At 43.8% G+C, this 20,386-nt stretch overlaps 1 protein-coding gene across 2 annotated transcripts in view; it reads right to left on the reverse strand.

The window, feature by feature from the left end:
* LOC137438940 (uncharacterized) overlaps positions 1 to 20,386 on the reverse strand; it is a 50,726-nt gene that overhangs the window by 24,277 nt on the left and 6,063 nt on the right. For both annotated transcript variants that reach the window (XM_068134432.2, XM_068134431.2), the window contains exons 2-3: positions 16,196 to 16,248; positions 2,783 to 2,894 (exon numbers count right to left, since the gene is read on the reverse strand). In XM_068134432.2, the coding sequence (XP_067990533.2) occupies positions 2,783 to 2,894; positions 16,196 to 16,248 (165 nt within the window). The remainder of the gene's footprint in view (positions 1 to 2,782; positions 2,895 to 16,195; positions 16,249 to 20,386) is intronic.

Genomic DNA, 20,386 nt, shown 5'->3' on the forward strand with positions numbered 1-20,386 from the left:
CTGAGTTTTTGTATGATAAATGTTAGCTCTTTCACGAGCCTCGATCATATATACAAAAAAAACCTCAAACTACAGCTACCGGGCTTGCTTTAATCTCTTTCTCACAAACAAACATCATACACTTTTATTCTCTTTTATTTAAAACCTGGCCTCGATGAGGGCTATGAAGTCCGTGCCTGGAGCCTTCAACATAAAAAAAAAGTAAATAAAAAAAATTAAAAATAACCTATCTAGAATGGACGGATGGACAACACGAAAACATAATACTCCCGGCGACTTCGTCGGCAGTCATAAACATTCTCATATCTGGATCCGGATCTTCGCCAAAATCAAATCAATTTGTCTTTGTAACACAAGCAACCTGTCCAACAAGTTTCGTCTGAATCTGTCCATAACTTTGGAGATATTCTTCTCACAGACAGACAAACAGACAGACAGGGGTGAAAACACAACCTCCATCCACCTTTGGTGATGGAGATAACCAGCGATATGATCGCCCTTGCAGCGCTACCGGGTAGAAAACCCCAATCACCTCGATCAAAAGCACTTCTTCTGTCAGCGGGGGTTTTTTTTCCTGCGGCACATGTTCCTATTAACTTTGGATTACAATTCAAATTCGGAAATACCTAAACACCCAAATACGACAGCCTGACACCGAGACCCCAAGTATGACAGCAAGCATTACAAATACAACTAATTTAAAGCTGACAGAATGTTGTTAACGTTTGAGTTTTTATTACTCAAAAGCAAGTCGTTTCCCTGGCCTTAGTGAGTAGTAACATTTACTACTATTAGTGTTAGAACAGTTGTAGTTTTTAGTAATTCTTGAAAGTGAACGTTGATGAGTCATATTCGTATATTATTTGAGTTTTATTAAAAACTAGCAGCGTTACCTGGACCTGTTCTAATCCTGTTGGCATTTCAAAGAAATATAATTGTTTTTTTCGAAAAAAAATTGTGAGAGCCGAAAACACTTCCCTATACCTTCCCTTCCCTTATGATCCCTGGTGTTGGGCTAGCGGCTAGGGTGCCGGCTTAGGATCCTAGGATCCTGGGTTCGAATCCCGGTCAATCGCTGAATTAACGCCAGGGGGGTTGACTCAGCCTGTCATCCTTCCGAGGTCGGCAAATTGAGTACCAGTTCACTGGTAATTCCCTGCTTGTCGTTAAAGGCGGCAAAAAGGGTTGGCGTCAGGAAGGGCATCCGGCCGTAAAACATTGCTTCAAAAAGGGGACCGAAAAACAACAACAACCACAGTTCCCGAAAAAGGCCAACCCCCGCTTGCGGGGAAAAATGGCCTCTAAAGGTGGTTTTATACCTACAAAGAAAGGGGGTCAGGCATCATTTAATATTACCTTTCACATACCTATAAAGGCTTAAGCACAATGGAGAATCCAATTTCGTTTTTGTTTTTTTCAGAGTTCTCCAAAAAAAAAAATCCTTTTACCAAAAACACTCCCCAGCACTCACTGATGAACATCTGAAAGTTTGATGAAGATCCATCCGTTCAGCCATCTCTGAGAACATGGTGATCCAGACAGACAGACAAACATCCCTCATTGTATTGATGCTCCCCCATTGTTCTTTTGTTTTTCCCCATTGGCATTTCAACTCGGGTTCTGCCATTGACTCACAGCTTAGAGAGAATACTGTTGTAGTTTGCCCGATTTCACTTTGTTGTTTACGTCTATCCAACTGCAGTAAAGTTTATGATATAGTACACCAGCATGAGGGAAACAAATGCTTTATCTAGATTATAGAGTAATTGCTCTTTGGATACCTATCAGACCAATGACGGTACCATGGTGGGTAAAAGGTTCAGGCAAGCTTCTTTAGGACACTTTTAAAATCCAAAGGGAAAGCTTTACAACACGTATTGTTTCAAGTTATCGATGATAACCCATTTTAATCAAGTAACTACTGAACCTTTTCTCCTTTCACTCACCAAAGTAATACTCGAATAGATCTAAAATACTAAAGTAGTATATCTAAAAGATATAAAATATAAAAAATATAAAAATTAATATAAAAATATAAAATATAAATATATAAATATAAATTAATATAAATATAAATATAAATAAATGTAATAAATATAAATAAATATAAAAATATATAAATATAAATAAATATAAATATATTAAAATATAAAATATATAAAAGATATAAAAAAGATAGAAAATACTAAAATAAAATACTCTAATAGCTATAAAATACTAATACTAAAGTAGACTCCAGATCACATGACCATTCATAGTTCAGTAAATTACGACAGTAAGGTTGTTTTTAACTCATTATTGTACTTTATTGGCATAGTAACTACTGTACCATTAAATAAATCCACAAGTGCCTCCCATAAATCATTTAAACCAGGTGTATTTAAAAATCAACCAGAGTGCCTCGTTTCCTCCACCACCACCAACACCGAGAACGACAACGAAGGTGGACAGAGGTTATGTTTTCACCCCTGTTTGTTTGTGACCAGAATATCTCAAAAAAGTTATGGATGGATTCAGAAGAAAATTGGCGAACGAGTTTGATAGGTGACAAGAACAAGCAGATTCAATTTTGGTTAAGGTCCAGATGCAGATCTGACCTATCCATGAGAGACAAAAGTAAACTGTTCAGCCTGGTGGAGGTATGCACTCTACCGAGTGCTGTTCTCATTGAAAATGATGTAATCTCAGCAATGTCCAAAAGTGGATTTGCCTCGAGCAAAACCACACGGCCATGGAACGGGCCTAACCAGATCACCTTTGCCTTATCGGTCACAATTCTTACCTTGCAACTGTTGTGGTTTGAAGAACATGGGGATGTGCGTTTGCCATTTCAGGGGTAGTAGGTTCTGCCGTCGAACCCCCTGTACCTGGCCAGGCCGGAGCTTATGAATTACCTGCAAATTACATTCATAAATGGTTAGGAATGATCGATTTCATTAATAAGAGCAATAGTGTCACGTGGTTTTCTTTTAATAAATACACCCATAGATAAATTGGTTATTCGCAAGCAACAAGTGACGGTCACACGTATATTACTAAAAACAAGGAGCAGATAACTGTTCCAAATCCAAGCTGGAAACAAGCTTTATATCCAAGCTTAAAAGCATTGTTTCACCAAACATTTTAATTATACAACGTTATAATTACAGTTGCACTCATGGAATGGAGAAATCGATGCAAGATAAAGAATTGCAAATTCCTCTCTGTGCATTTTATCTTTCGCCTGCATTTGCCCCCTGTGCAGTACCATGCATGTGATGAGCGGAGTTCTTATGCACATCAAATGGCATGAAATACCTTTTTGACATCGTTGGTTTATTGGAATCAATATAGTATGTTTATTGTTTATAAATGGTGTTCATCGTAATCTCTGTTTTAGAAGGTGAATCTGTGTTTTATAGATTTTACCTGTGATGTGATCGTAATACCTGTGATTGATGCTGTGAAGAGAAACACGTTGAGATGGTTTGGTCATGTGTTGAGGAAGGATGAAAGTGACTGGTTGAGAAGAGTGATGGAGATGAATGTAGAAGGAAGTAGAGGACGGGGAAGACCGAGAAAGACTTGGCTAAAGATGGTGGAAGAAGAAATGCGGACAAGGGGAGATGCAGAAAATAGGGCCAAATGAAGAAGATTGCCATGGGGCCCACAAGGCTAACCTCCGCTCTAGCAGGGAAAATGGCCATAAAATGCCTGTTGTTGTTGTTTTATAGATTATAGCAAAGTTTTCAATTGTGTTGATATGTCGATAGAAAGTACAGAGGACTTGATCAAACTGCTGCAGACAGTGAAGAAGGAAAGTGAAAAAGCTGGTTTTTATTTAAACCTAAAAAAGACTAAAATATTGTCAACTGAGAATATCGACATGTTCAGATTGGGAGATTATGACAAGAAAATAGTGGAAAGTTTTATCTTCCAGTGCTCTAAGATTCAAATGAAGAGAATAAATCGTGGAGTGAAAAATAAAAAAGGAAGAAATTGAGTTTTGAAATGTTTTGCAAGAAAGGAATGTTAAAAATTCCATGGAATGTAAGATGTGGACTGCAAGAAAAACAAACAAATCAGTGTTTGAAGAAACAAGACCACCATGTACATTAGAAGCACTGATAGTAAAACAGAAACTGTCATACTTTGGTTGGACACATCATGCATGCAGAAAACGAAAGTCTGAAGATGTCAACCATGTTGAGTAGGGATTAGGGAAGAAGAGGAAGAGGCAGAACTTGTATGTGCCTGATGGATGGGACATAGAATGGAACCAATCAGTCTCTGCCAGAGCTTCGTAGAGTATTGCAGGATAAGGATGTTTGGAGAAATCTGATCATGAATGTCACCAGAACATGGACATGATTTGACAGAACTAGCTTCATTGTAATAACACAACTTCCTACTGCTTTTTCAATGGCCCCAATAACCCCCACCTTTTGGGCTCGATCAGGAAAAGGCTTTGACCCAGCACAACTAACAACGTGAAGACAAACCCAGTTTGTCTTTGTTCTGTTCACTAGCAGAGTTTCTGCCAAAATGGTGGACTCTGCTTTGATAATGGAAGCGACAATATGTATCGAACATTCAAATGCTTGACCTAGGCATGTCAGAAAGCAAATGGACATGCCATCGAGATTACCACAATCGCTTATTATTGCTCGTCGTTTTATTATCCCATCATGATTTTGTCTGTACTTCCTTGACTAGAAGCACCCGCTCCCTTTGGGAGAATTGGCAAGTCATCACCCTCCACCCAAGTCGGGATTTTTTTTTTACTCTGGGTACTACAAACATGGATGCAAAATTTGGTGGAGATAGGGCCAGCCATGTTTTTTCTATGATTTTCAGATGTACATACTGTTACGGATTCGTAACCTCCGTTGTTGTGGTTTTCACCCACTTGACATATTTATGATATTATGTACTATTATTATTCTCAAAAGGTTTATTATTCATGAACAGTTATCTAAAGTTAAAAAGGCTAACTTTAAATGATACCGGAAACCGAACCGGAAGACGACGGAGAGAAGAGGAAGAGGCGTGGCGAGAAAAGTCAGAGAAGACGCGTGACGTCGAGGCTCCGTAGCGAGCGTGGTCTACCGAAAGTCACGAGGGAATTTTGAATTCCTTGAAAGGACATCCCGCGAGAGGAATTATCGCTGGAATTGAGAAATCTGTGTAGTCAGGTTTGGGCGCTGAGATTTCGACGAATCCTCGCCTAGTCGCATCGACTCAAGTAAGAGCCGTCGGCCATTTTGAACCTCGTGCTTCGGACACCTACAAAGGTTTTGCTTCGCGCCAGCTTTACCCCAACATCCTACCGTCTGTCAGGGATGTGTGTGTGCGACCGCTTCGTCTCCAATTACGTTGCGGTTTGCTGATTGAGTGGTGAAGGTGCTCCTCTGGAGGGCGCCTTGGTACAGTTTCGGCGGGTCGATTGCCATTGCCATCTGTACGCAATTCGGGTCTCGACTGGAGAGTGAGATTCGGGCTTCGACTGGATATCGTTCTAGCGACCGCTGGAGCGAATCACCTTCGCCTTGGAAAAGGTTATAGAGACATTGAGGAGTGTCCATTTCACTCGTTGGGAGCGCAGTGAGTTATCTGACTTTAGTGGATGGTACCATCCTAAGCGAGAAGGTATACAGAGTGCACTCTTAATTGCCATTTGTTGTACCGTTATTCTTGTGTGTGATGTTTAATACAATATCTGTTCATTTATAATCATTGGTGTGGTTTCACTATTGATTTCTAACACAGAATAACATATTTTTCTGCCGGGGCTCCTCTCGGGGTTCAGAGGTTTACCGAGACCAGGAGATCGTAGAGGAACCCGTAACAATTTACATACATACATACATACATACATACAGAGAATTTCCTTAATTAATATACAAGGATTATTTTACGATCCATTCCAAAATTCATTTGTACAAGCAGAAACGTTGCTTTGTTAAATTTTATGTACAACTACAAATTTGCATGGCATGGCGTGCACGAGAGCTTAAAGTACACAGATCGTAAAAGGGGTAAAATCTTACAGCTAAAAAGGTGCGTGACGTCACATGAATTCTGAGGCTGTGATTAGTTCACACCATTTCATCCCAGACTGCCATCAAGATAACCTAATGATTCAAATAAAAAAGTAGGTGCAAACCCAAGTGTGCACCAACTCTGACAACTAGCATTCCTGCCAGTCCAGAGGCCTTGGGATTGACAAAGAGACCAGCATTCCGATGGGAACGTATATTTGCTAACCAGCCCCTCAGGTACTCCAAAGGTTGGTCAAAGAGTTGTTATTTTTATTTTCTGTGTTGTTATCTGTGTTTATTTCTGAGTTGCAAGTCCAATAAACTAAAGTAACACTATGCAATAAATAATGGTGTTGTTGCAATTTTGCTAAAGTCTGCCAAGATTTTGCAGATGTAGCACAGTTACCTTTGAGATGTCTGGTCTGGGTTCGATTCCTGACGCAACCATAAACTGTCGGATTGGTGTTTCACAGATAGTGTTTTTACATCACAAAGTGCGCCATCCCTCGGATGTCCAGCAAGCCGTGTGTCCAGCCTTCTGACATACACTGCCTTCAGAAAGTATTCCCTCCCACCCCTTGACCATTTTCACATTTTGTTGTGTTATTTGTAAAATAGATTAAATTAAGATTATTTTGTCACTAATCTCCACAAAATACCCAATAACGTCAAAGTGGATTTTTTTTTTTAGACATTCTTGTAAAATAATTATATATGAAAAGCTGAAATGTCCAATTTACATAAGTATTTAAACCTCTGAGTCAATACTTCATAGAAGTGATGTTGGCAGCGATTACAGCTCCGAGTCTTCTTGGATATGTCTGTATCAGCTTTGCACATCTGGATTTGGGGAGTTTCTCCGATTCTTCCTTGCAGATTTGCTCAAGCTCTGTGAAGTTGGATGAGGAGCGTCGGTGAACAGCAATCTTGAAGGCTTTCCACAGATTCTTAATGGGATTCAAGTCTGAGTGTTGACTGGGCCACTTAAGGACTGTCACATTCTTGTACTGAAGCCATTCCAGTGTTGCTTTGGCTGTATGCTTGAGGTCATTGTCCTATTGGAATGTAAATCTTCACCACAATATAAGGCCTTTTGCACTCTGAAGCAGGTTCTCTTCAAGGATTTGGCTGTATTTGGCTCCATTCATTGTTTCCTCTATCCTTACAAGTCTCCCAATCACTGCTGCTGAGAAGCATCTCCATATCATGATTCTGCCACACCATGCTTCAGGGTAGTGAATGTTGTTAGATGGGTGATGAGCTGTACTTGGTTCACACCAGACATAGCGCTTTGCCTTCACATCAAAGAGTTAAAATTTCTTCTCATCAGACCACAGAATATTTTGCCTCATGCTCTCAGAGTCTTTCACATGCCTTTTTGCAAACTACATGCGTGCTGTCATGTGCCTTTTTCTCAGGAGTGGCTTCCTTCTGGCCACTCTCCCATTTCAGCCAAGGAACTCTGTAATTCTGTAAGAGTGGTCATTGGGTTCTTGGTCGCCTCCCTGGCCAAGGTCCTTCTTGCCCGGTTGCTTGGTTTGGTCATAAGGCCAGTTCTCGGGAGGGTTTGGATAATTCCATATTCTTTCCATGGAATGCTCTTGGGAACTTTCAACACTCTAGAAATTGTTTGATATCCTTCCCCCAATCTGTTCCTCCTCACAATTCTATCTCTGAGTTCTACAGACAGTTCCTTGGAACTCATGGTAGAGTTTCTGCTCTGACATGCACTGTCAACTGTGAAACCTTACATAGACAGGTGTGTGCCTTTCCAAATCATGTCCAATCAATTGAATTTACCACAGGTGGACTCCAATCAAGGCGTAGAAGCATCTCAAAGATGATCAAGAGAAATGGGAGGCACCTGAGCTAAATTTCAAGTGTCATAGCAAAGGGTATGAATACTTATGTCAATGTGATATTTCAGTTTTTTCTTTTTAATAAATTTGCAAAACTTTCTAAAATCCTGTTTTCTCTTTGTCATTATGGGGTATTGAGTGTAGATTGATGAGGGAAAAAATAAATTTAAACGATTTCAGCATAAGGATGCAACATAACAAAATGTGAAAAAAGTGAAGGGGTCTGAATACTTTCTGAATGCACTGTATCTGGCCAGATTACAAATTCCTATCCAAATCATCTTCAGTTGAACATCAGTCCTGGCTTGCCAGCTCAAAAATGGAAAACAAAATCTTACCCCAGTTGACCCCACAAGGTGAGAGTAATAGGAGGAGGAGGAGGAGGAGGAGGAGGAGGAGGAGGAGGAGGAGGAGGAGGAGGAGGAGGAGGAGTAATAGGAGGAGGAGGAGGAGTAATAGGAGGAGTAATAGGAGTAATAGGAGGAGTAATAGGAGGAGTAATAGGAGGAGTAATAGGAGGAGTAGTAGTAGTAGTAGTAGTAGAGTAGCAGTAGTAGCAGTAGTAGTAGTAGTAGTAGTAGCAGTAGTAGTAGTAGTAGTAGTATAATGTCACCAAAAAGTTAATATAACTCACCGATATATTTAAATAGTTTTTTTAAATGCCATCATATCATTAGGAGGATACATAATTTAATTCCATGAAAAACATTACCTTTTTCGTTGGGAGAAGTGAACTATATGATTAATCTGATAAACAACGGACTGCTGTACCCACAGTCCCGTACCTGTGTGTTTTAATGAAATCATGACAATACAAGACAATAAATAAATCAGTACATTTTTACGTGTTGGAGAGAGATCTGCAAGGACAAAATATCCATGAACAGGGTGATGACATCATAGTGGGGCTGCTTAACTGATGAATTGTGCCTTTTCCCTTAAAAGCATGAAACTTGGCACATGGCTAGAATACCCCAAAAGAAAGATTTTTAGTCCAGGGGGCATCTCCAATTTCACCCCATATGGCGGCCATCTTGAAATTCAGGATGGCCGTCATACAAGACCTGTTTTGATGAATATCTCCATAATTAGAACAGATATCAAAATGGCTGAAGTGCCTATACCTACATTTCTAGGGTCTAGGAATCCAATGGCAACATAAAATATTCAATAGTATATGGCAGCCATCTTGAAATCCAAGATGGCCGCCATAACAGACCTGTTTTGATGAATATCTCCATAATTAGAACAGCTATCTAAATGGTTGCAGTGCCTACACCTACATTTTTAGGGTCTAGGAATCCAATGGTAACATAAAATATTAAGCAGTCAAATGAAAATATTAATTTTGCATAGTATCATGCATACTGGGAATGCATATAAATACTCTTAACAGGTTGGCATTCTTCAGTGATTAAAAGTGTCTATGACATCGCAGACTGTAACTGTGCCATCTTGTGGTTTTCTAGTCTTTGCTGCATTCTCCATCACATGCGCAGAGAGAAGTACAGGGAAGTGCAGCTTTCTTACACCGGCAACGACCAGTACATCCTTTTTTGCACCCACACTTAACAAGTTCATTGCTGATATTTGCAGCCTCTGGAAGTGTTGTCCATATTGGTTTGAACTGGCCAGCAGACGTTTTTTGCCAACCCCATTCAGTGGGGCTTGGTAGATCAGGCTTAGCATGCAATGCTTGTCCCCAGCATAGTGCGCCTTGGTATACTGCCCGCTTTACGTGCTGCACAAGGGCATCATGTGTTGGTGGAATTGATTCCACAGGTCTGCCCTTCTTTGCAAACAGTTTCTTTCGTACAATGTTAATGTCAGTAGCAGTACTTGTGCGATCATACAACAGAATAACAAATCTCTCAATGACGTTCATGCAGGTTTCAGTTATCTCTGTGCTCTGGTGGCAAATTTCTGCTAGTACCTCTGTGAGCTCAGGGAATGATTCCCACACATTCCATGCAGTTACCTTTCCACGCCCATTAAACGCTGAAGAAGTGTCACACCCTGTTAGTGCATGAAACATGGGGAGGGCTTTAGATTTCTCAGGGCCAAGAGCTGTGGCTATATCATGTGCAGAGATAAATCGCATGTTCTCGCCTGTCCCAAATTGTAACCATATCATCACTGAAAGCTTCTGGGATGCTGTAACTGCAAGCACGATGACATCTGTGTCCACAGTTTGTATGAGGACCTTACTATGTCCTCTCTGTGTTGCATCAGCAGCATGTAGGAACATCCGACCATCTGCCTCTTCCTGAGTGCACGGGGAGAGTGATTCTAGATCAATGCGTGGTGGAGCAGTAAGAACCTCTGTATCAAGTGTGACAACTAGCTCCTTGCGCTTGTCTTCAAATGATTTAATTGTTTCATTGGAAAGGCTATTCCCTGGTGTTGGGCTAGCGGCTAGGGTGCCGGCTTAGGATCCTAGGATCCTGGGTTCGAATCCCGGTCAATCGCTGAATGCCAGGGGGGTTGACTCAGCCTGTCATCCTTCCGAGGTCGGCAAATTGAGTACCAGTTCACTGGTAATTCCCTGCTTGTCGTAAAAGGCGGCAAAAAGGGTTGGCATCAGGAAGGGCATCCGGCCGTAAAACATTGCTTCAAAAAGGGGACCGAAAATCAACAACAACCACAGTTCCCGAAAAAGGCCAACCCCCGCTTGCGGGGAAAAATGGCCTCTAAAGGTGTTTTTTTTTTTTTTTTTTTTGGAAAGGAAGCTGAAGAGTTCACGCTTGTTTTCATCAACTCGAAGAAAGTTCTGCCACTGTCCAGGAATTGCAACTGAGGTATCTACTCGTCGGCGAACCCCCTTGCCACGCTTTTCACGGGTCATGCTCTTAAGGCTGTCGGGTAGGTAACGGTCCCACACCAGATCAAGTCGGGTTGCAGATTTGTACTGTGAGAAAACAAATGGGATGAAGACCTTTTCGGCATATTCGCCAAATGTTTTGACTGTGCCAACATCGGGCTTTAGCTTTTGAACAATTACTGCCCCGTCAAGTATGACACATGTCACCTCTGGCATCTGTGTGCTTGATGGTGAAAGTTCCTCTAAGCAGTCCAAAAGGTCGCTCTTTGTACCAGGTCGAAGCTTCCCATCCCTGGACAGAGATGGAGGGAAAGATTGATTTTCATGACGGAAAAATTCATCCAGGTTTCCCTCGCGGGTTTGACAGGCAATATAGAGGCGAGAAAACAGTTGAACATCACTCTTCAATGAGTCTACCATGTGTTTATCTGTCAGCTGGTCTGTTACTGATGAGCTGCCAAACAGAGGTAACTTTTTGCGCGGGACAACATCATTCAAAGGCTTTGAGCGTTCAATCAGCCTCTCTTGCACAAATGACTCCAGAGCCTCCTTTCCCACTTTCTACACGTCTTTCACACTTTGTACGACTGATGCACTTGCTATATCCTTTGTGTCAAGGACCAAAAGGTCAGCGGTTTCTTCAAGAAATGGATTACCTAGCTCCTCGATAACTGATACAAGTGATCTGACATGTTTGTCAAAGGTCATCTGGGTGCTTTTATTCTGATCATGATGCAGTGATGGCGCTTTGCTTTCATGTTGCTCCTGTGCAGTCTCAAACTCATCAATCACCCTTGAGACCTCTGGACCTGCAACCATCCATCTTTGCAGAGCATGGGCATTGTCCAGCAGACCCACAGCTCCTCCATCTCCCTTGATACGTGCATTGTTCTGTTCATGTGCATGATCTGTAGCAATTGAAGAAAATTTGCGTTGGGTCTTTTGTACCGTGAACATGCCAGCTCGGAAATTATCCAGAACTTTAGGGTGTGTCTTGTGCAAGTCCATCATATCACGCAAATGGACTGTGGCCCATCTTGCATAGTGCGTATGATCAAGAGCAAAGAACCACGGAAGAAGCTCCCATAAAGCATCTAAGTACATTTCAAAGTCAGCCTCCCTCAATGAGCGCACAAAGGTCAGGATGCTGTTCTCCAATGCCATCGTGAGACTCCAGTATTGGAACTGTGGGTGTTCCAAGATGTTGCCATTGGATTTTATGTTGCCATTTGATTCCTAGACCCTAAAAATGTAGGTATAGGCACTTCAACCATTTTGATATCTGTTCTAATTATGGAGATATTCATCAAAATAGGTCTTGTATGACGGCCATCTTAGATTTCAAGATGGCCGCCATATGGGGTGAAATTGGGGATGCCCCCTGGACTAAAAATCTTTCTTTTCGGGTATTCTAGCCATGTGCCAAGTTTCATGCTTTTAAGGGAAAAGGCACAATCGATCCGAATTTTTTAGCTAAGCCGCCCAGCTATCACTAGTCTAGTTGACTGTTCCCATAACTGTGCTCAAGCTCTCATGCTCAGCACTGGTTGTCCCCTCATTGATTAATTTTGTGTGCAGCCTATGGTTGCTGGTTTGCATCATTGCTGGGAGCATCGCTGTGTCACTAATGCTGTGCCCCTTGTCGGTTAGGGCAGGAATTTGTAATTTGTTCATGGTGCCGGCGATAGCTCAACTCCTCTTTGTGAAGGACACTTTGGGATCTTTAACATCCACCAACTAATCCTGTTAAACGGGACACCGAGTTTAAGGTCCATCTGATGGACAGTAGACATGTTGATGAATAATCCTGCCTGTGAAAAACTAGGATGACATTTTATAGCTGGATCGGGATTTGAACCCAGGCTACACACCTTAGAGGTGAGCGTGCATACCTATATGCCATCCTGCCAGCCCGGTTGTCCCCTAATAACTCCAGTAGTTTATTTCTAGACGTTACTTTTGAATTATGGTTCCAAATCGTGTAGCTCTGTTCCCCCTTCAAACTCTCACCTCCATCTCCCCCAACCTTCTGCCTCGCTCTTCCCCCTCCTCAAATAACACCTCATTGTGGCTCACCCAATCACCATCAAACCTTTTGTCCGCCCCATCCTTCCCTTTCTCCGAGCTATTCTGAAATCTCTGACACACCTTCAACAGCTCTCCCTACCTCTTCCACCTCTTCCACATCTTACCCTACCCCTCCTCCCCCCTGTTCTGTATCTGATGCTCCCCCTTCCTCTTCATTAACGGTATGGACCTCAAACATCCGGGGCCTTCGTTCAAACTTAACCGATCTCTCCATACAGGTTGCTTCTGTCAAACCAGACGTGATCTGCTTAACAGAAACTTTCCTCCTTTATGATGTCTCTGATTCCATAGTATCTCTCCCGGGCTACTCCCTCCTCCGGTATGATAGACCTGAGCCTCGTCCTGGAGGCGGGGTTGCTATCTTTATCAAAAACTCTCTTCCTCACTCGCCCTGCACTGCACTCTCTCCACCTCACCCCCAGGAATACCTCTGGCTACGGCTTCCCCTTCGCTCCCACCTCTTGTTCATATGTGTGTTGTACCGTCCACCAAACAGTGATGACTCCATCTACATCTCGCTGTCTGATGATATGGACCAACTTCTATCTACTCATCCCAACTCTCTCTTCCTCATATGTGGTGATTTCAACTGTCATCATGCCAGTTGGCTGGGTGTGGGTACCTCTCTCACCAGCCATGGCTCCTCAGCAAAGGACTTCTGCGACTCACTGGGACTGACACAATCTGTCAATTTCCCGACCCGGATCTCAGTCAACGGAACATCTTCTCTTCTGGACTTGGTTATGACTAACTTCCCTGAAAATGTCTGCTGCTCTTCTTCTGCTCCGATCGGAACATCTGATCATGTCCTTGTTAAAGTGGACATCTCTCTGACCATCCTCAGGGAGCCTGCTCAGCGTCGACGAGTCTGGCATTTCACTCAGGCCAACTGGCACGGTCTTCAAGCAGCCATCAATCATCTGGACTGGTCTCCCATCTCTACCACCTCTGACATCAACTCATCCTGGGAATTCTTCCAAAGTAAATTGCTCTCTCTCATGCACAGATTTATCCCATCTCGTCTTCAGTTGTCATACCCTTCCTCCCGTCCATGGTACACGGAATCTTGTGGTGAGGCTGTTGCCCAGAAACAACTTGCCTTCGTCTCCTGGAAAGCAAATCCAACGGAAGGAAATCTCATTTCCTTTCACAAAGCCCGAAACAAGTGTGTGTCCACCCTCAGGAGAGCCAGGAAACAATATCTCTCCGTTCTCAAGACCGAACTCTCTTATCTGTCTCCCTCTTCCAAATCCTGGTGGCGTCTGGTCAAATCCGTTTCTGGTGTTTGTTCCCCCTCCATCCCCTCCCTTACCTCAAACGGCTACACAGCTGACTCCGCACGTGAAAAAGCTGAATGCCTCAACTCTGTGTTTGCCTCTAAATCTTGTGTCCCAAACCCATCCCTCTCTGTACCCACCATACCCAGTCGTACCCTGCTGCTCCTGGACTCCGTGTCCTTTCCTCCTGACAAGGTGGAAAAGTTTCTGTCAACCCTCGACTCTGATTCTGCAACTGGACCCGACGGCATCAGCCCACGGGTCCTAAAATCCTGCTCTGCTGCTCTATCTCACCCTCTCTCTGTTCTCTTCACCCTCTCTTTTGCTCAAGGTCAACTGCCATCTGCTTGGAAATCAGCCAACATCACCGCTTTGCACAAAAAAGGTGCAAAAACAGATCCTAGCAACTACAGACCAATCAGCCTTCTCCCAATTATCAGCAAAGTCATGGAATCCATCATTGCTTCTGATATGAAATCTTTCCTCTTCTCCAATGGCTTGATCTCTGATCATCAATTTGGTTTCAGACCAGGTCACTCTACTCTGGACATGCTGCTTCTGCTGTCTCAACAATGGATGGAGGTCCTCAATGCCAAACAGGAAATTAGAGCTGTCTCCCTCGACATATCACGTGCCTTCGACACGGTCTGGCACCCCGCTCTGCTCACCAAACTCTCCTCCTTTGGTATCCATGGAAATCTCCACGCATGGCTGGCGGACTTCCTCTCTAGTCGTCGTCAACGTGTGGCCCTGAATGGGTTTCTCTCATCTCCTCTTCCTGTTCAGGCTGGAGTTCCCCAAGGCAGTGTTCTGGGCCCCGTGCTTTTTCTGGTCTTCATCAATGATCTCTCTGACTCTCTCGAAAATCCTCTCTATCTCTTTGCTGATGACTCCACTCTCTGCCGCTCCATTCCTCTTCCCTCAGATCGGCAGTCTGCTGCCTCCTCACTCTCTGAAGACCTGGACAAAATCACAGACTGGTCAAACAAGTGGAACATGTCTTTCAATCCTGACAAATCTCACACTCTTACTATGTCTCTCCGAAAAGATCGACTGGACAACCCTCCCATCTACTTTCTCAACAATCCTCTCCAAGAAGTTCTGTCGCTCAAGATTTTGGGTCTCACTATCTGCCATGATCTTTCTTGGGAAAACCACATTTCCAAGCTGGCCTCCAAAGCCAGTCGCCGACTGGGCATCCTCCGTCGTGCGAAGTCCTTCCTCGGCACACCTGAGCTCCTCACCACATACAAGGCTTTCATCCGCAGCTCAATGGAATACTGTTCTCCCCTATGGGCCGGTGCTCCTGCCTCACACCTAGCTCGGCTTCACGCTGTTGAAACCAAAGCTTTCAGAATTATTGGAATCTCCCGCGATGAAGCTATCTCTGAGGGCCTTTCACTCACTCACCGCAGGCAGGTAGGTGGTCTTTCTGTCTTCTACCGACTCCTCTCCGGCCTTGCACCCCCAGCTCTCTCTGTGCTCTGTCCCCCAAATATTCCTACAGGTCGCACAAGATCTGCCAGCAACCCTCTGATGGTTAAACTGCCGAAATCTCGGCTCTCCGCTCACCTTCACTCTTTCATTCCTCTTTTCTCCCGCCTCTGGAACAAACTCCCTCACTCCCTTCAATCCCACTCCTCCCTCCAGGTCTTTAAAACAGCTGTTCACCACCATCTCTTATCTTCCCCCATCCAAAACCTTGATCTTTTCTACCCCCGCTAATTCACCCCAGATCCACCTTGTTTGAAATTCCAACTTCTTTCCTGGAAGTCCTGGCAGTGTCCATATGTTTTATACCTCTCCCACTGCCCCCTTCCCCCCCCCCCCCCAAAGCCCTCGCCCTCTCTCAGATCTCTCGATGTCTCCATGTCTCTCGGTCCCTGCTCTCAAATGTTGTGTTTGTGTCCTTCCCCCTCTCTCCCCATCTTGTCTACCGCTCCCTATGTTATATGTTTTATGTGTCGGTTTGTCTTTCTGTGTGATTAATGTTCGCTCTTTCACGAGCCTCGATATTGTATACAAAAAAAAAAAAAAAAAAAAAAAAAAAAAAAAAAAAAAGCTGTATTTTCAATGCATAAATGTTGTTGTTGTTGGTTTTCATAATGATGCATTGGAGCACTCTTGTACCTTGCTGTTGGATATCGGACGCTTTGCCGTATTAATCCACCCATCGCAGAGATCTTGGAAAGAAAAAAAAAAAAAAGATGCATTTTCAATTAGTGATCAACATTATATCTTCATACGATATTTAATCAGCAAATGAAAATTCAGTAATACAAGATAATATAAATACATCTGTGCATTTGGCCATTTGGCCCATCCTGCCAGTGGTAAATGATTGCTGGTAATACACAGGGTGTGCCTGCTCAACTTCATCCCCATTAACGTTTTTTCGTTATAACTTCGATACTAATTAGATACCAATGCTTCACAGAACGTCATGATTATTTACCCATAACTCGCTATTGCGTCGTCGATTATAGAAATGGCATAGAAAGTCTTTGGTGGTACTATGAAATTCATAAAGAAAAGAAGAGGCACAGCAGCAAGCAGTCAACCATTGATGCTTTTTTCAAGAGGGAGGAAAACGTTCATCCCATCAGCCAGCAGAAGCCTTCATTTTGTCACATGGGACATTAATAATAATGGTCCTAGTATTGACCCCTGAGGTACCTCACTGCCCACATCCTCCCACTCACAGCCACCCTTTGCTTCCTATCTCTAAGCCAGTTTTCAATCCAATAGGCTACCTGACCAGCCACTCCACAAGCTCTCACATTGGCTAACAACCTCCGATATGATACCTTATCAGATACCTTCTTATTAAAGTCTAGATATACCATATCCACTGCCACTCCCTCATCTGCCCAATCAAAAACTGTGTCAGAGAACTCTAAACGATTTGTCAGACATGATCTACCTTTGGTAACTCTATGCCGACTACCTTTAAGGCCAACATCCATGCAGTGCAAATTTCCTTGTTAAACAGATTTAAATCTAAATGTTAATATCCCCCTGCGTTAATCCCTTCTGGCATTTATAATTTATCCAGTTGGTCTGAATTCATAAACACCAGAGGCCTTTTCACAAGGGATTTGGATTAGCTCGTGGTTGGACTGATGATGCCTGTGGTCCGGATTTGGACTGAGGGCCATCTTTTGAGGACCCTTGGCACACTGATTACACATTCAATTCCGATGCAACAATGACTAAATAAACCTTTCTTTCCTGAAAATTCTGCTATGGGTGAACAAAGAAGCTCCTTTGGAAAAAAAAAATCTTGAAGCAACACAGCACTGCAGTAGAAATCAACATAGCCTGGTCATCAAGCTTATGGCACTGTTCGGAGCTGCCTGGTCATCAAGCTTATGGCACTGTTCGGAGCTGCTTGGTCGTCGAGCTTGTGGCGCTGTTCGGAGCTGCTTGGTCGTCGAGCTTGTGGCGCTGTTCAGAGCTGCCTGGTCATCAAGCTTGTGGCGCTGTTCAGAGCTGCCTGGTCATCAAGCTTATGGCACTGTTCGGAGCTGCTTGGTCATCAAGCTTATGGCACTGTTCGGAGCTGCTTGGTCGTCGAGCTTATGGCACTGTTCGGAGCTGCTTGGTCGTCGAGCTTGTGGCGCTGTTCAGAGCTGCCTGGTCATCAAGCTTATGGCACTGTTCGGAGCTGCTTGGTCGTCGAGCTTGTGGTGCTGTTCAGAGCTGCCTGGTCATCAAGCTTATGGCACTGTTCGGAGCTGCTTGGTCATCGAGCTTGTGGTGCTGTTCAGAGCTGCCTGGTCATCAAGCTTATGGCACTGTTCGGAGCTGCTTGGTCGTCGAGCTTATGGCACTGTTCGGAGCTGCTTGGTCGTCAAGCTTGTGGCGCTGTTCAGAGCTGCCTGGTCATCAAGCTTATGGCACTGTTCGGAGCTGCTTGGTCGTCGAGCTTGTGGTGCTGTTCAGAGCTGCCTGGTCATCAAGCTTATGGCACTGTTCGGAGCTGCTTGGTCGTCGAGCTTGTGGCACTGTTCAGAGCTGCCTAGTTGTCAAGCTTATGGCGCTGTTCGGAGCTGCTTGGTCGTCGAGCTTGTGGCACTGTTCAGAGCTGCCGAGTTGTCAAGCTTATGGCACTGTTCGGAGCTGCTTGGTCGTCGAGCTTGTGACGCTGTTCAGAGCTGCCTAGTTGTCAAGCTTATGGCACTGTTCGGAGCTGCTTGGTCGTCGAGCTTGTGGCGCTGTTCGGAGCTGCCTGGTCGTCGAGCTTATGGCACTGTTCGGAGCTGCTTGGTCGTCGAGCTTGTGGCGCTGTTCGGAGCTGCCTGGTCGTCGAGCTTATGGCGCTGTTCGGAACTGCCTGGTTTTGCCCCTTCTATGGGGTGATGAGGTGGGATTGCTACGGGCCGTGGGTGCCGTGTGATGGCGAGGTGAGACTTCGTTCATTGCCGTGAGCCTTTTGTCTATTCCACGTGATGGCGAAGTGAGGCTTCGTTCATTGTGGCGGATCGCGAGTTGTGCCTTGGGCGGGACATTGTGGAGCGATTTATTTATTGTTGGGGGCGCTGTTGAGCAGCAGCCGGGTTTCTTCTTTGGTTCTCTGCTTTTTTGATTTGCATAATATGTACATTAATAGTTATTTTATATGAGTATTATTATTTTTATATGCACTTGTAAGTTTCATGCAATATTGTTATTATAAACTCGACAAATTTCAGTCTTCGGACTGCCTTGTCCAGTGTTTGATGAGATCAATAAATCGAAATGAATGAATGAAAAAAATGTCTATCCGCATCACTTATCAGAACTCACCCACAAGTGATACATTTTCAGCACATACGCACAATGCACTACATGCTGATACCGGTCTCTTTTATTAAATACTGCTACCAACACGGAATTGATTTAAGAGATAACTTATTTGGGGAAAGTTCATATTGATTTATACATAATTTGATGATGCATTTGGGGAACATCTCGCATCCTGGCCTGTGTGAGTTGTACAGAGCAACACATTTTGTGTTAGGCAAAGCAAAATTAATCTTTAGTTTCTCGTCTCTGCCCACTTCCTTGTTGACAGCCGCCGACCTTTTTTGATATTTACTATTTTCTGTTCTGATCTAAAAAATAAAAAATAAAAAATGTATTCTATTATTTTTGTCGCAGGAGTCTCGAACTCATTCCAATAATTATTTTGCAGTCCCTATGGCTTAGCGCTCACGCAATGAAACCAATCTCGTCTGTAAGTATGCTTGCTCACACCGCACCTCACGCTCAGCGAATGAGATTTTTGAGACATGTACATGCATGTAAATACATACACAACATGTACAGTTAAGTTAACTAGCTAGCAAGCTCAAGCTTTAGTGTGTGCGTTAACAATCTCACTAACAAACTTTCTTGGTTGCTTCAATTGAGCTACTGATGTAGTACAGTAGACCTAGTTCTGAATATGGTCTACACTTGTGTATGCATTTGGAAGACTGGCAGAAAGTTTTTGAAGCCATGGTACACTCGAAGGGTGTTCGATAGAACCCAGACTCTGGGGGATATTTTCAATGAATTTGCAAATGGGGAGTTCAACCAGGGATGGCACATCGACGATATAAACTATCAGACAGCTCAGGTCAGTAGTGCATGTCCGCATATATCTAGTACAATTTCAGTACGTACAAGCTCACAGTACAGCAGATAGTGCTACTGCTGCAGTAGATGTTGATGAATCGGGTGTATGATCAATGGCGTTTTTAAAGGTATGTGGGATGTGGTTTGATGGTAGGGTAGTGCTTGTCTATGATCTGGTCAACTTCTCGATGTGGCAGGCATCTTGGAAAAAATATCAAAAATCTGGAAAATATCAAATAGATGCCTGTCCCTCCTATTTTGGGAAAGCCCCGACAAGAAACTAATAATTTATTTTACTTGGCCTGATACTATCGTTATATTCGAGCAAAAAGGTGTGAAAGGGGTGGGGTGTGGCGGGCACAAGGGACAATAATTCCGCGCACCAGTGGGTGGCGCGAGCGTCCAGGCGGGGAACGGAAATGCATGCCCCGCCTTTCGACCGATCGGCCACGCCCGGGGGCAAGGCGTGGCCTCGGGACATCTATGCGGGCTCGAAGTTCGAGCCCGCCCAGTGCTGAAGTGCGAGCTCTGAATAAAGACTCTTGTTGTATCAACGTGTTGTGGCCTACCTCTCTGGCAATCGAGTCGTGTGTGCACAGCACCACACTGGTGACCCCGATTGGTTCAGCCGTTGCTGACCCCCGAACGCGCCATGGCTACCAACGCCGTCGCAATCCAACTCCCGGAGTTTTGGGAAGCGCAAGTCGACGTTTGGTTTGT

The sequence above is a fragment of the Myxine glutinosa genome, chromosome 13, assembly GCF_964187855.1.
Source record: "Myxine glutinosa chromosome 13, kmMyxGlut1.1, whole genome shotgun sequence".
In the NCBI taxonomy this organism is placed as follows: Eukaryota; Metazoa; Chordata; class Myxini; order Myxiniformes; family Myxinidae; genus Myxine; species Myxine glutinosa.